We start from the raw sequence: 16,973 nt of genomic DNA, 5'->3' as shown, positions 1-16,973 counted from the left end.
ATTGCAAAAACACAAAACAAGTTAAACTTCTCTTCCTCAATGTCTAATATACATACCAAAAGGACAAAGGAGGAGATCATCTACATGTATAACAGATTCAGGCCATTTATACTTCCCCAAAAACCAATCCTAAGTAATGCCATATCATAAATTTGAGTGGAACTCAAGCTTTTACTATTAAATAAGGCTTCATTAAGGCATATCCAAATGGACCAAACAATGCCAAAGAGAGCCATGTTCACAATGGCTTAAAAGGTTTTCGAACACCAGCACAATTCCACATCAGTAAAAAAGACCTCTTATTACCTGGAACAATGAAATTTAGCCTCCATTGCGCACACCACTTTTGCCACACACCCCAACTAATATGACAATGACAAAGCATATGCATCACTGATTCCGAACCCAACCTGCACAAAGGACAAACTGCATTATCTCCAAACGAAACTCCGCGTTTAATCAGCTCCTCAACGACTGAAATTCTTTGGTGATTAAGCTTCCAAATGAAGGCTTCAACCTTAGGAGGCACAATATTGATCCAAACAATCGACCATACAGGATCTTTAAAAGCTCCTACGGAAGAAACAGACGAGCAATATAACTTAGGAGTGTAAGCCCCACCACGCAATACCAAACGATCTTCATCATAGATGATCTGCACTGCTCGATTAATGGCATTCATGAAATCCTGTCAAATTCCATATTCCCATTCAAACAACCATCCCTTACACTAATATTCTAAACCCAACAGCCATTAATTACTTCGCCGAACTCACACACTTTCTTCTGTTTTTTCATATCAATACTAAAAATTCGAGGGAAGGATGATTTGAGTGATATGACTTTAGTCCACTAGTCCTCCCAAAAATCAACAAGGTTTCCATTTCCCACTACACACAGTAAATTCTCGCTAAACATATCGCCCCTATCGGCTAATGGATGAGAAATACTTCTCCATTGCCACGAATATTTCCTCGGATAAAGAGTTTTATGAACCAAAGAATTACTTTCGTAATCATACTTGGCATTAATGACTTTTCGTCATAGACTATTGTGTTATACCTCCAAATCCATTTGTTGAGCAATGATCGATTTCTAATTCTCCAATCATATAACCCCAAACCACCAAATTTCTTCGATTAGCATACCATTTCCCATTAAACCCAATGAATAGCCCTGCTTGACTTGAACCCCCAAATAAAATTAGCGACCATCCTGTTCACTTTAGATGCAACCCCTGAAGGTATCTGAAACATGGAAAGAAAAAAATTGCATGCCAACTCCTTTAACAAATATTAACGGTAGGTAACTTAATTGCTGATTATCACTACATTAAAAAATTGGATGTTAGACATATATTTTGTTTTTTTATTGATAAAAGCTAATAAATTTAGCCGTTTTTGTCGTTGAGGATTTTAACTACATGTCTTACTGTAACACCCTCAACCCGTACCCGATCTTGATACGAGTCTGAGGTGTCACATTGACTTTCAAACTTTGACTCTTGACGAAAAAAATAAAGGAAATTTAAAACTTTCATTAAAATAACATTGTTACTTTACAAAAGTTAACCAAAACAAGACAAAACTGATCAGAGCATTTGTAACAGACATTTTTATTACATCCCAACACTATACACAAAAAAAGACATACTTTATCCGTTACTTCTGATCTTCTAGCAGTGCTGCTGTTCTTGCCACTCTATTTCAGCTCTTCCTGATTCTCGGTACCTACGTGTAAGTCACTTACACGCTAAGTCATAGACTTAGTGAGACATATAAATATAATAATAATGCATTCCGTATGAATATGAACATGCAATCTATCCATTCAATCATGTCATATACAATTCAATGTAAACAATAATAATATGGTAATATATAACTATAACAATGCAATTACCTTTGATAACCTTTTATAGTCCCATGTACATTTTTGAGAACTTAAGGTATTCGAGTACATTGAGGTTGTGCACTATACTGTCACCACAACTCGTATGGGTCCCACTAGGGGCTATGAAATTTTGTCCCGAAGGACCTATGTACTGTATTTGTCCCGAATGACCACTCCTTAAGAACTATATACATATTCCAGTGGATCAAATCTGTCTCAAAAGACACTGTAAATGTTCCAAATGATACATATATGTCCCGAAGGACCACGTAGAACCCTCGACTCTTGGCATGCCAACTATACCTATAGCTCTCACATCGTATACCATGGGCATTATTCTTATATTTCATATATTCATGTATTCATGTCATTTCTCTTGTGATCATATAACTCATATCACTTACCATTTCACATGTGCATTTAAATCTATTCACATATATATCATTTATCAAATCATATGAACATATACACTTTATGCATGTATCATAATAATTATCATGTATGCATGTTCATAACTATTGTGATATGAAAATCATCATAGGAATTAGACTTATCACAAGTCTTATTCCATTGTACCATACTTCTAATATGTACTCAACTTAGCATTGCTTTGACTCGATTCTAATCCTTCAATTGTTCCGGAACGAGATTACGTTCTAAATCTACATATTAATACATTGATACATATCAATATACTAATTGATATATTCTAAACTATCATTCCTTAGGCTAATAAGAAAGCTATTTTTATCTTTTAATGAAGGTATGCATCGATGCACTACACCATGTATCGATGCATCCCTTGACGGGTGCATCGATGCACTGTCTATGCATCGGTGCATAAATCCTATTCGATGTTTGTATTTTAGGCAGGTGCATCGATGTACTCCTTATGCATCAATGCACTAATGGCATTCGATGTTTCCATTTTTAATGGGTGCATTGATGCACTTCCTGTGCATCGATACACACTGAACAATTTCTGGAAATACCCTTGATGCATCGGTACACATTGAATGTGCATCGATGCACATAGCCCAGAAATGTCATTTTAAGCTCGAAACCCATCAACTCTTCACTCAATTCTTCTATTTTAAGCCCTATCATGACATTAAACTCAACTACCATTACTTAAACCAACTTATATCCATATAAACCCTCTTTATCTTCCATATCTCATCATGATTCTTAAAATTTTAAGAATCTTACCAAACTTTCAACTTTGTTATTAATCCTTTCCAACTTCACAAATCTCTTATTCTTATTGATGGCAAGTCAAATTCAACTTTCAATTCTTATTATAAACTCTATTTCAAGATTTCACTCAAAAACTCCAACTCTTTAATCTTCCCTAACTTCTTTATCATTTGATTTTAAGATAACTTAAGCTTTCCTTAAGCTTAGTTATACTCTAATGATCATAACCCAACCTTAATTTAACCAAAAATTATCTAAATAGAAAACTCACATTTGCTTGGCTTCACACGTGAAGAAGAAGAGAAAGAAAGAGAACTCTGGAAACCTCTAAACTTTGTTTCCTTCCTTCCATGTGTATCTATATATACCATTATTAAATATTTTTTTCTTTGCAATTGACCATACTATCCTTTCATTCATCATTCTTTTCAATTTAATCCTACACCACATTTCTCATATAAGTCTATTAACCATTCAATTATTCTAATTAAATCTCCAGATTTTGAAATCTTACAATTTAGTCACTAACCCGGTATTGAGGATGTTACACTTACGGTTGAAGGATTTGAAAGTCCTCATTTTTATGACTATGATTTATTCCAAAAAAAAATGGTTGGCATCAAATTCAAAAGCCAACACTTCAAACATTTTTCTGTATATTTTGATGAAAAGTTGTAGGAGCGAAGCAAAATTATTTAATATGACATAAAATTAAGAGTTTCATTTAATTAATTTATTCACTACTCAAAATTTTATGTGCCTTTTTCAAGCCATAAAGTTCGCAATATTTCAAAAATAAATATAGATGGTATAAAAACAATGACAATTATTATTTTTAGGGTAAACTACATAGTTGGTCACTAATATTTGGGGTAGTTTTAGTTTTCCCCATTGATGTTTCAAAAGTTACAAATCGATCACTAATGTTATCAATTGATTACAAACTGGTCACTCAACGTTAACAGACGTTAACATCCATGACAAAAAACATACCTGACACGTTAAGTGTGCTTACATGGACTGAGGTTGATTGGGTTGATCCCCATGTTGGAGACCTAAAAGACTTCGACGGTCACCTCTTCTCCTTTTAAAAAATCAAATCCTTAAACTAAACTTAGGGATTTTCATTCCTATATCTTTACCCCAAAAATTTTTGTTTGAAAGTTGCAAGAGATATCCCGTGAAGATGAAAGACTCCATTAATGTACCGCTTCATAATATCCTGCTTTTATCCCAAAATTTACATTCCACCAAAACTTATATTTTCATTCATGTATTTTTGCCCCAAAAATTTTGTCTAATTTTTTTTTTATTTTTCTATCATGGATACTCATCATCAGCAACATGAAGAATAAGAAGAAAGAAAATTAAAAGAGGAAATAAAAGAAGGGTCGTCATCATCAGTATTACCCCCTGTTTTAGCTCATTCTCATGAATTCTCCTTGACAATCTATTTCCGATTATCTTTCGATTTAGTCTTCAATTGTAAACTTGAAACCCCATCTTCGATCGTTGTCGATTTGTCTCCCACTGACGACATTTTCTTCTCATTCCTCACCTCCTTATCCCCCATGTTTATCAACAAGTTCATTGGACAGCTTCAACATTCATGGGAGAGAGTTTTTTTATGACCCAAGACTTGTAAAACTTATCAGCAAAACTGATGACAATCTCCGAAAGCACGAAAGGGTTAGCCACTGTTGACATCATCAAAGCCACGCCATTGAAGCATAAGTGAAGAACAAGTCAAGGTCTTTCTCTTTATTTAGTTTAAAAACACAACAAAAATGGGCCTCAACGTTAGAGAAATAGAATCATAAGAAAAAAGATTAGATTCGATGTGAGTCAAGCGTTGAAGAGGTATATGAGAATGATTAGGCCACTGTTGTTCTTCAGAAGAAAGAGTTAGAGAATGTAAATCTCCATAGCCAAGCTTACTCGTTTTGTGGTTATTGGAGTTCAAGGAACAAAAACCCAAGGTGGAGGGGAAGGAGGAAAGGAGATTATTTTTCAACTGATGAGAACGTCACTTTCTCATGGTAGTCTTGTTGTTTTCCAATGGTTGTCCATCGTGGCGGTCAAAAGTACATGTAAACAGTTAACGTTTCAACTGTGTTTTTCATCACGATTGTTAACATTTGTTAATGTTGAGTGACCAGTTTATAACCAATCGATAACGTTAATGATCGATTTGTAACTTTTGAAATATCAATGAAGAAAACGAAAGCTACCCCAAACATTAATAACCAACAGTGTAGTTTTCCCTTTTTTATTGATCTATAATGAGTGCATTATATGTTTTCAAAATTATCAACCATTTAACACTAAGTATTAAAAATTATGTTATCATCATTATTTAAACTTAAGACTTCTAAAGATATTCACTATCTTTTTAATTACTAAAGTTGTTTAATTTATGTGATTATTATTATTGTTATTATTAATTTTTTAATATCTTATTATATAAGTTTTATAATTCGTAACATATGATAAAAATATCCGGCTTAATCATGATGGTGGCCTACATGTTTTGAAAGACCCTACTCCTTTATGGATGCCGATTGCCATTTCACTTCACAAATAAATAAAACTCATAATAACATTCCATTTTCATTGCCGACACAAATGACAAGGAATTGCTTCTTTTAATAAACCAAAAGCCCATAACTCATTCTAAAACAACAGCTATTACTGAGTCACGTCCAGTTTGATTTTCTTTTTATTTTTCATTTCTGAATTACAAACGAGTCCAACCAGATTCACGTATAGTTTCATTATTTATTTTCTTTTTGGTATTTATAATTTTATTATTTCTATATATAAAATATTCTATATAATTAACAATGAATTAAAGTTAAATAAATTTGTTTATTATAAATTAATTATTCCAGCTGAGGCTGTTAGACCAAAGTTCAGAATACACACAACCCAAAGTCTTGTCTTCAAATCTTTGGACAAGTAATATGTATGTACTTATCTCCTATTGTAGGTATTGATTTTGACATTTAAATCGAGTAGAATTCAATTAGTAAAAATTTAAATTTAATTTAAAGTAAAAAATTTAATTTTTAAGCTTATTTAATTATCTGTATCTTACTTAATACATTTAAATTCAAATAATAGAAAATTTTCAAGCTAATTTTAAAAATGAATTGACTTACAGATTATAGAGAGATACTTTGAAGTCTTTTAAATTAATATCTTTAGTTGTACATGTTCCACTTGATAATAATTAAACCAAACCAAAATCGTATCTGAACATAAAGTTTCTCATCTGAATTGTGTTGGTCAAAGAGATTATTTCATATCTTAAAAATGATTATAATATATAGAAATATAATAAAATAATTATAATATTTAATTTAATATTTTTTTTATTTAGTATTAAATTCTAGGTCAATATTATTTTTGAAATTTAGATTTTGAAATTTTGATCGATGTGACATTAATATTCTGTCACTTAATATTATTTCAAAATGATAAAAACAGAAAAAATATAAAATTTACGAAAAAAAATCAATATTACTAAATTCGGGCCAAAATTTGTTTTGTCCTTTTAAAATATAAAGGGGATGGTGTCTAGGTAGACTAGGTTCAGTTTTGTTATAATTTAATTTCTCTGAAAATAAAAAAGTTGCCTTTTCCCTTCCTCGATCTCCGTGCTAAGATATAATCCCAAATGGTAATAACGTGACGTTAATCTCGCCATTGTGCATGTGCTTGCCTTCCCATCACTCTTCCTTTCCTCCCAAACACTCACCAAGCTCCCTTCCCTTTCACTTTACATCGCCTTTCTTGCCTCTTCCACTGTTTTTTCCGTTGCAGAAAGTCAAGCAAACAGGAACTTTTCTCCCCCCAAAAATTCCCCTCATCTCCGTCACCGACATCTTCAGTATCTCACAGACCAATCAAATCGTTCCACTTCAGCAGGCGCCAAATGAGATCCTCCGCCTCCACTGCTATTTCCACAGCCACCAATGCCGTGAACCCCCTTATGACCTTCGACCACCATAGGTACTTTCTTCTCGCCGCGTGTCCATTTTATTTCTCTCTCTCTCTCTCTCTCTCTCTCATTCATCAACATGACGATCAGATCTTTTTCCCCCTACTTATTTTCATTATTTTTTGACTGTTTTGACTTCGATTTGGACTTTATAATTTGTAATGCGATTTAAAGTATTTGTGTGGAAAATATGAGCACGTGTTGTTTTCTAGTATAAGTCGACCATTTGATGCTGATTGCAGGTAAATTCTAGCGCCATTTTGATTGATTTTTCAGTTTTCATCCCTTTATTTTGATTCTTTTAGGTGAGATTTTCATGAGCAAGACTTTATTGGCGTCTATCAGTGTTTAGTTTAGTAATTGAGCGATGCGGTGGTAGATTGCTAGTGATTTAAGTTTGCTTTTACTAAGAACGTTCATGAAATCCGTGATCTTTTTAAATGGAACTTAGTTTGCTTTTGGATCAAATTGAACGGGAATTTAGTTGGTAATGGAAGGTACAGTAGCTTAGATATGACTATTACATGTTGTTTTCTAGAGAAAATATGAAAGTAGGTAATGTTTCGATTGCAGGTAAACTTAAGTTGTATTTGGATTACGTTACTTGGTTTCGCCTTTGGTTTGATCTTTCTGCTTCTTTCTTGCGCTAGATTTTATTTCGCAATGTGTTTTCTTGCTTTTGAAATTGATAAGGTTAGATTAATATTGCTAGTGATTTTAAGTTTTAAGATTGCTTTAGTTTATTAGAATGTTGCTGTAATCTTTGATTGTTAGAGGTTGAAGGCAACAAATTTAAGTTAATTTTTTCATAGGATATTTTGTGGAAATTTGCAATGTTTGTTTGAGATATTTTCATGGAATGATTTGTTGTTAATACGAAGGTTTCTTTGAACTTTTTTGTGAATATATTAATTTTATTATTGACAGGGATGCGTATGGATTTGCGGTGAGACCTCAGCATGTGCAAAGATACAGAGAATATGCTAATATTTACAAGGTACTTATATGGTTTCTACCTCTGCTTGTAATCTAAGGTTGTCACCTTCTTCCAGCTGCTGAAGAAAAACCCAAAAAGTACAGGATACATAAATGCTAATTCATACATCATGGTGAATATTGATAATGTATCAGAGATATTCTCTGAATCTACAGAACAACTTCAGCAAATAAATTAATATTTTTTAATAATATACATTATGTTAATATTTAAATTAGCATATTTCCCCTAATCATTTTTCCTGTCCAGTTATGGCCCCTGAATAATATCAAGGTCTATGATTCAGAAATTCAGTAGTTTCTTTGACTAATTCTTGGGCGAAAAATGTAGGCCAAGCCTAATAATTTCAGCTAAGATGAATAACAGGTTTATATTGTATCTAAACCCATGACTTTAGGAAGAAGAGGAGGAAAGATCAGATAGGTGGAGTGATTTTTTGGATAGTCAAGCAGATTCCTCTCAGTTGCCTTGCGAAGGGATACCTTCAAATGAAGGCAAGAAAGTCTCACATGCAGCAGCTGCAGAGGATGGGAACAATGAAATGCAGAAGGGAGCTGAAGGAGATAGTTTATGTGCAAGGAAATCTGGTTCTGATAGTATATATGAGAATGATACAGAAAAAGATAAGGTACGGTCTGAACCAGAGAAAAGAGTTCATCGAATCCAGATATGGACTGAAATCAGACCATCCCTTCAGGCCATTGAAGATTTAATGAGTATTCGTGTGAAGAAGAAAGACAGCTCGTCTAAAGATGAGCGAGAAACTGATCGGGGGAAGCCATTAACTCCTACTGAAGATGCTAGAATCCCGAAGGGAGCATCAGAGGAGGATTCTGAGGATGAATTTTATGATGCAGAGAGATCCGACTCTGTTCAGGATTCCCCTACAAGTGACAGCGGGAGTACCACTATAAGTTCTGCTGCTGTGGATGCAGCTTCTATAGAATCTTTGTTTCCCTGGAAAGAAGAGTTAGAAGTTCTTGTTCGTGGTGGAGTACCAATGGCTCTTAGGGGAGAGGTATTTTATTTGATGTACTTTCATTTTCTCTTGATCTTCCATACTGCCTATTTCCTTCATGAACTTGGTCATTACTCATTACAGCTTTGGCAAACCTTTGCTGGTGTGAGGACACGTCGACTGGAGAATTATTATAAGGATATGCTTTCTAATGGAAATAACTCTGTCAACAACACTGAACAGAAGTGCTTCCTATCAGATTGTAAGGGTTCAACCATGGAGTCAATATGTGGTCCCGAGAAATGGAAGGGACAGATTGAGAAGGTTGTTCTGTGTGAAGTTTTCTGAATTCTGTATTCTGTTTCTTCAGCAGCTGATGCTACCATTTCTTTTTGGTGTTATTGTTATTAGTTTGAGTTTCATAACTGATTAATGGTTCTAAAAGCAGGATTTGCCCAGAACATTCCCAGGTCACCCTGCTCTGGATGATGATGGTAGAAATGCTTTGAGACGGTTGCTTACAGCATATGCTCGACATAACCCCTCTGTTGGGTACTGTCAGGTACTAGGTTCAGAAATATGTTTCCCTTGTGCGTGTTTGGAGAGTTCTAAATTTTATAGGGATGAGTTTCTTTTCTTTCGCATGCAGGCCATGAATTTCTTTGCTGCATTGTTACTCCTCTTGATGCCTGAAGAAAATGCCTTCTGGTAGGTTATGAGACTCAATTGAGAAAATTCCTTGTAAACCCCCTATTCCTTGTTCTATCTGTGAATTTTATTTTTCACTGAGGCACTATTTTGTTGCTGTGACATAATTACTCTGTTATGCACATGATTTGCATGTTTTCTTATCTTGTTTATTTGGTAGAAATAGAATTCACTATGTTTAATGCCTAACATGACCATTAATAATAAGTGCATTATTGGTTTTATATCCTTTTAAAGTTGTGGTATACATTCCAGGACTTTGGTGGGCATTATTGATGACTATTTTGATGGCTATTATTCGGAGGAGATGATCGAGTCTCAGGTAATATTTTGCAAAAAGCCATAACTCTTTCTCCTTGTCGGTCAATTTCTAGTATTTGCTTTCTCCTAATTAAGTAAATTAAAGAAGTTGATTGTTATTATTTAGATAATTATCCTTGTAATTTGTGGCCTTTTGTTAGGTTGACCAACTTGTCTTTGAGGAGTTGATGCGTGAAAGATTTCCCAAACTGGGTTTGTTTTCTTTCAATATCTGTTCCCTTGTGCTTGAATTTTCCACGTGTCTTTCCATTGCAATTTTTTGTGCAGGCAGTTTATGATAGACATTTTTTGTTCATTGCAGTCAATCACCTAGATTATCTGGGAGTGCAAGTGGCATGGGTTACTGGACCATGGTTCCTTTCCATTTTCATGAACATGCTTCCCTGGGAAAGTGGTCAGGTTCCATGCTGTGTCTTGTAGCAATATTTTACTAATCACTATTTAAGAAGTTCCTTTTATGGTTGCTGCCTTTGTTGCTAGTTTACTAATGATGCACTCTCTTTTAGCACAATAAACTGTCCTTATTAGCTTTCTGATGGGTTTCTCCTCATTACAGTTCTTCGAGTCTGGGATGTGCTCCTCTTTGAAGGAAATCGTGTCATGCTTTTTAGGACAGCACTTGCTTTAATGGAGTTATATGGTATGGGTAAACTGAAATTTATGATATTATCAGGAAAGATGAAGCTTGGAAATAGTGACAATGAGCTGCGTTAATCTGCTAAATGTAACTAATTTTCTTACAGGCCCTGCACTAGTTACAACTAAGGATGCGGGAGATGCAGTTACTTTACTGCAATCATTGGCTGGCTCCACATTTGACAGCAGTCAACTTGTATTGACAGCTTGTATGGGTTACCAAAATGTCAATGAAAAAAGATTACAGGAGTTGAGAGAGAGGCATCGGTCAGCTGTAATAACTGCTGTTGAGGAAAGATCAAAAGGGCTTCAAGCTTGGAAAGATTGTCATGGCTTGGCATCTAAGCTATATAATTTTAATCATGACCCTAAATCAATGCTTGTGGAAACAAATAAGGCAGGACAACTGGTCGATTTACCAACAAATGTGGATCTCTCTCGTTCAGAGTCTGGATCCATGAATGAGGACAAAATTCTTATTAGTCTGACTGGAGATGCTGACTTGCATGCTATACCAGATTTACAAGAGCAGGTATCATTTACATTTCCCTTTTCGTGAATACAAGATTTCATTTTTTTTAGTGTTGCATTTGTCTGCGAGTGGATGATCTTGGTTCCCTAGCCAGTAGAATAGACCCATTTTGCACGACCACTCACTTGTTTGCATTGTGAATTAGAAATATATTGAATTTGAATAACGTGATGCACTCGCTGTTCTTGAGAACTTTTCCTAGTTCCATATATGATTGACCCTACTATGGATACAGTGGTACAGAATTGAACGGAAGATATTTCCTTAAAGGTGGTTCAGAAGGATTCATGGTGGCCAGTCACAGTTGCTTGGTTCTGTACTTAATTAGTTGAATAATTCTTCTGTCAACAATAATGTACGCATATGTTAGATTGTGTCATGAGCTCTCTTTCTAGTGTCAAATTTTAGAGCCATATGGAACCTATTTCAAATGCTGTCAAGGATGATCAAATTGATTCTGAAGTTCATATCAGAAATTTTATTTTGCCATCTTCTATAAACTCTCAATAAAAAAATCTATTTTTTTGTCTGTGTGAATTTTTGTGTTGATTTCATATGCAAAACGACCCACCTTGGTTAACATAAGCCTTACTAATAAATTTTGGATCTATAGGCACTGGCAACTGGCAAGTTGATGAAATTAGGAAAATCATACTCAAATCATATCAGAATTCTTTGCATGGGATTTTGTTAGCTTGGTTTATTTTGTTCCAATCGCCTTAATTTCTTGTTAAAATCATGTGCAGGTTGTATGGTTAAAGGTTGAGTTATGCAAGTTGCTGGAAGAGAAAAGATCAGCTGTCCTCAGGTCAGTAATTTATATTATCTAGATGGTTTTCAAGTTTTGCAACCCACGGTTTGCCATGGACTGTTTAACAGAGGCAGTGCAACTTGTTTTGTTGTTGTATATTTTAATTCTCACTTGCTGTTTACTTATTTTATACATGGACATAGCTTAGCTACATTACCTTGGTGTACATATTGGATATTTAACTACGTAGCATTTTATGCTGGAATTATTGGCTTATTTGTTATAAAATAATCCTGTTTTCCACTTCTGCCAAAATAAACCTTTTTGAATGTGACACCGACAATCTCACTTCTTCCTCATTTGTTTCAGATCTGAGGAGCTAGAGACGGCTTTGATGGAGATGGTTAAGCAGGATAACCGGCGTCAATTAAGTGCTAGGGTAAACTGGCAAATCTTTATTAGTGACAGTTATTTTGACATGGATATATTGTCCTTGGAATTTTTCCCCATTGTAGATTTTCCAACTTTATTAGGACCATTATTGAACTACAGCCATCGTTATACTTGTTTGCTTGCTTTTCTACCTGGCACGTTGTGCTCCCTAATCGAGTTGTATGCTGGGATTCTCAATTTATGTTCTATCTCTAGCAAATACAGGGCATACAATTCGATTATTGTTGCTACCGTACTACCAGAACTTGCAAAAAGCCCTTGTTTCTGGTTGTCATGGCTCTTGCCTGAATCACTGACATATATACAGCTTGCTGGCAATCTATTTGCTTGATGTTCTGTGTTCTCCTGACTTGAACGTTGCTAGGTGTTTTCTTCAGAGAAATATATCTCATGCTAAGCATCCACATCTTATTTCTAGGTGGAGCAATTAGAACAAGAAGTTGCTGAGCTTCGTAATGCACTTTCTGAGAAGCAAGAACAAGAAAATGCAATGCTTCAGGTTTGATTGGTTTTGCTCGTGTTCAATTAGAGGAAGTTTGTATTCTCTTATTAGACATGTCTTGATGGTTATTAGGTTTGCTACACATTTTGTAGGTCCTAATGCGAGTGGAGCAAGAACAAAGGGTAACTGAAGATGCTCGCAGATTCGCTGAACAAGATGCTGCGGCCCAAAGATATACTGCTCAAGTGCTTCAGGTACTAAAATAAAATTTGTTACAATTGAGGGGGAAAATGAGATATTAAACCAATAATTTAATGTGACATGTCATCCCCTCAACATCAGCTAATGGAAAGGTGCCCATTTTATAACAAAATCAAAATTTTAATGTTTATTTTGTAATTTTTAGAAGTTTTGTGAAAAAAAAATCATTTCAGCATAGTTTAATGACCATTTGTATAATATTCAATAACGTGCTCTTTTCCATTTCTAGCAATCCCTCCCCAATAGAAAGAAAGAAATGCAAGTACTGAATATACGTTTATTTGGTTTCATCACCATTTGTTTAATGCAGGAGAAGTATGAAGAGGCCGTTGCTTCACTTGCTGAAATGGAGAAAAGGGTTGTAATGGCAGAATCAATGTTGGAGGCTACCTTACAGTACCAGTCTGGTCAAAGTAAAGTCCAATCTTCTCCACGGTGCGTAATTAACCTTTTTCCAATTTCAAAATGTTTAATCGGTTGTGTGTGTCTGGAGCCAGAGGTTTGGCGATGACAACATTTATTGCTTTTCTCTGATGTTAGTCTTTCTATTTCTTGCAACCACATTACTCATCATGCTTGTGCATAAGTTTCTCCCTTCTAATTATTATAAGATTGCAGATCACCACATCCGGATTCACCAGCTCGCAGCAACCAAGAGCTCCAACAAGAAATCCCAGCCCGGAAGATTAGTTTACTCTCCCGACCATTTGGACTTGGCTGGCGTGACAGAAACAAGGTTTGTTTTCTCAGTTTTACTGATGAGCTGTGGGATGATAAGTTGACTGCTTTGCTTGATTAAAATGTTTAACAATTGGCACAGCGAAGTGATGAACAATCAAGAAAGATACAGATATTTCCTTGTACTTCTGATTTTAACAATATCCAACAAAACAGGGACAGCCGAGTAATGCAGATGCATCGGACAACGGGAAACCTGCAAATGTGGATCAGAATACCGAAATCCAACAGAAAGACACAATCGATAAGGAAACAAACGGCAAGGAAGCAAACGACGAGGAAACAGATAGAACCGAAGTTCCGGATAAGGCTTGAGAGGATTGCAGGTATGTCTTGTTTTAATACCTGCATACATCGCCATATCCATCATTTGATGCCTGCAATTCATCCATTAAGTAGATAAAATATTGAAATTTAGCATCAGCAATGCAGGAGAGTTCATAACTTTGTCCGTTGTATTTTTTTGATCGGAAAACCAAAATAATACTCGGCCATTAATATTATTTTTCATTTGCAACTAATAATGCTTGTCCGTAGAAAATGTAATAAGAAGAGATCATATTAGAAAATGAACTTCAAGTATATGTATGTTTTTGCCCCTTTTTCTTCCCTTCAGATTCTTGTATATTTTGGGTTAGTTTAGTATTTATAGAATATATCCCTCAATTTTGATTTCAAATTTATTAATTTATGCACGAACCGAGCGACTTTAGTGATAGATGAATTGTTGTTTTTTGTTGTCTTGGTTCGAGCACCAAGAATGTCAGGGTGTGAGCGTTCAATGCCAAATAATTGAAAGTTATCTTTGAACAGATATTGTCTTTGTACTTATTCCTGGTTAATAAAAAATATTATTAATTTAGTGTTATATTAAAAACTCAATTTCAGAATAAAACTTAAATAGATTTAAAATATATAATTAATAGCAACATTTTTGTTATTTTTTGTAAATAAACTATTTAACGGCGATTTGGGGCTACCCTATACCCAACATGTTACTTGTATTCTTATTACACTGAAATAGTTCTTCGACATGTAATGTGTATAAATAAGTATTTAGTTTTTTATTTAAATAAAATTTAATTTAAAAAAAGATTATTTAAAAACAAACCAAGTTAGACTAGTTTGAATATATAAACTATAGATATTTAAAGAAAAAATACTTCCAGATTTATTCAGAATAATTTAGGCAATATTATTTCATACGGCAATGGATTGGATAATTTGTTTTTGATATAAAAGAAATTAAATTCCAAGAAAAAAACCCAACTTAAAGTTTATCGAGTGTCGTATCAAAATACATAATTGAGGACTAGAGTGTATGTTGCTGAGGGTTGTGTGGATTGCAATAAAAAGATAAAAACTTGAATGATTACTTAGTTTTAGTTGGAGGTTCTTTTTATAAGTAAACCAAAAATGAATAAAACCTCTGTTACTTGCTATATCGCCACTCATCGATGTGGGAACGGCAGTCTGTATATCAAAAGACATTTTACATACAAAAGCTCAATTGTACATCAAACTTCAAAGAACACATTTTTGGACAAAATGAGAAGCCGGAAAACTCCTCTTACATTAGACAAGTTGGACGGGAATCGGATGGGCTATCCAGATTTGCAAAATTACTCATCCGAGGACGGCTTGGCAGCGAATTTCAGGCCGAAGAATCATAGATCTCAAACATATAAAACCTGTTGTTTCTTGATCTCAATCATCAGCTGCCGATGAATTCAATTTTTATCATATGGTTGATTCCGCTTTACCTGAACTATTCTCGTCTCATTCCTGGAGTGGAAGAACTGGTCCGAGATCCTTGAACTGAACGAGTTCTGGGATCGTACTTTTGCGAAGCAAGATAGGTGGGGGCAGTGACTACATCGGCTATCAGTGGCCGCATATTCGGCTGTTCTTGAACACACATTGCAGCCACAACTAGAGCTTGGTACAAACCCCTCACCGGATATAGACCCTGAAGTAATGGATTGGTCATTTGCGCAAATTTTCTCCGATCTTTAAACATTGGACTGGCCTGTTAAAGAGGAAGAAAAAACAAGCCTGTTAAATAAAAAAGAACGATTTATGCAATTACATAATGTGTGGAAAAACTAAAAGATTAGCAATATTTATTATGCTCCTTTCCAGTTTTACTTCGTCAGAAGGATTCTGCCTCGATGACCAAAGAATTCTCTACTATGTTGCTTTGACTCTTCATTTTTCTTGAAGTATGCGTATCCAACACTTATGTCCGACGCATACGCGGGCTATGGGGAAATGGCCCTCGAGATACATGAAAAAACTTAAAACATGGAATGAATATACTCATATCCGACACTTGTACCGGTGTCTAAGAAGCACAGATTCAGAACAATGGTATAGAGATGAGCATTGCCGTACATAACGTGTAGACAAGATGATCTTCCAAAGATCCTAACAGCATGTACTCGTAAACCAAAAGCCTTCGATCTCCATCAGCACAGTATCCGATTAGGATGGTGAAGCAGGCTCAACATCAATACTTGAACAAGGAATTCCCTGTTCCCTTGCAGTACGTTACGATCAAGCTGCTTGATTGCCAAAACCTATGTAACACGGGTGACAAAGTTAACTACAAGTTATGAATGATTAAGGGGTGTTTGTATCCGAAACAAAGAATATTCATGAAGAATGAAATTTCATGAGCCGACCTAACAAGCAGTATTATATCGTATGAATTTCACATATTTGTATTTCCTACAAAATTTACAGTCCTCTTTACACACATACTTGATTAGTGCTCTCCAATCGCCCTTTATACACTCGGCCAAAACCTGCTTCGCCTAAAAGGTAATCTGCCAGGAAATTCTTTGTTACAGCTGCCAATTCACGGAAGGTAAACGTCCGCGCTGCAATGTGATCCGACCCTCCATCCTTGTTAGCCTCTAGTACAGAATCAACCTGCAGTTTTTTTCTACCATGACATGGAAAAAACAAAATATGATAACTTTTGAAAATTGAGCCAGAAACATGTGGCACTACCACAGCAACAGAAGCCAAAGACGGGTTTTATTATTGATCTCATTAAAACAATGGATACCCTTTTATCA

General features: G+C 34.9%; 1 protein-coding gene across 1 annotated transcript; it reads left to right on the top strand.

Moving 5' to 3' along the window:
- The first annotated feature begins 7,027 nt into the window (after positions 1–7,027).
- LOC120143773 (TBC1 domain family member 8B-like) lies at positions 7,028–14,434 on the top strand. Its single transcript, XM_039158008.1, has 18 exons — positions 7,028–7,104; positions 8,021–8,090; positions 8,488–9,108; positions 9,193–9,372; positions 9,497–9,610; positions 9,698–9,756; positions 10,012–10,078; positions 10,218–10,269; positions 10,379–10,471; positions 10,634–10,717; positions 10,821–11,245; positions 11,992–12,053; positions 12,366–12,435; positions 12,868–12,948; positions 13,044–13,145; positions 13,463–13,587; positions 13,771–13,888; positions 14,047–14,434. The coding sequence occupies exons 1-18, from the start codon at positions 7,028–7,030 to the stop codon at positions 14,203–14,205; spliced, it is 2,559 nt and encodes an 852-aa protein (XP_039013939.1). The 3' UTR covers positions 14,206–14,434.
- The last annotated feature ends 2,539 nt before the right edge of the window (positions 14,435–16,973 follow it).

Source organism: Hibiscus syriacus, unplaced genomic scaffold, assembly GCF_006381635.1.
Source record: "Hibiscus syriacus cultivar Baekdansim isolate YM2019G1 unplaced genomic scaffold, ASM638163v2 tig00110864_pilon, whole genome shotgun sequence".
Classification (NCBI taxonomy): domain Eukaryota; kingdom Viridiplantae; phylum Streptophyta; class Magnoliopsida; order Malvales; family Malvaceae; genus Hibiscus; species Hibiscus syriacus.
Note: the sequence above shows the minus strand (reverse complement) of the source record. Positions and strands in the feature narration are given on the sequence as shown.

What these genes read in the sequence shown, in the direction of transcription:
- LOC120143773 (XM_039158008.1), top strand. Translation starts at nt 7,028, where the DNA reads ATGAGATCCTCCGCCTCCACTGCTATTTCCACAGCCACCAATGCCGTG. An exon ending in AATATGCTAATATTTACAAG is followed by an intron (nt 8,091 to 8,487) that starts GTACTTATATGG and finishes CCATGACTTTAG; the next exon opens with GAAGAAGAGGAGGAAAGATC. An exon ending in CCTGAAGAAAATGCCTTCTG is followed by an intron (nt 9,757 to 10,011) that starts GTAGGTTATGAG and finishes TATACATTCCAG; the next exon opens with GACTTTGGTGGGCATTATTG.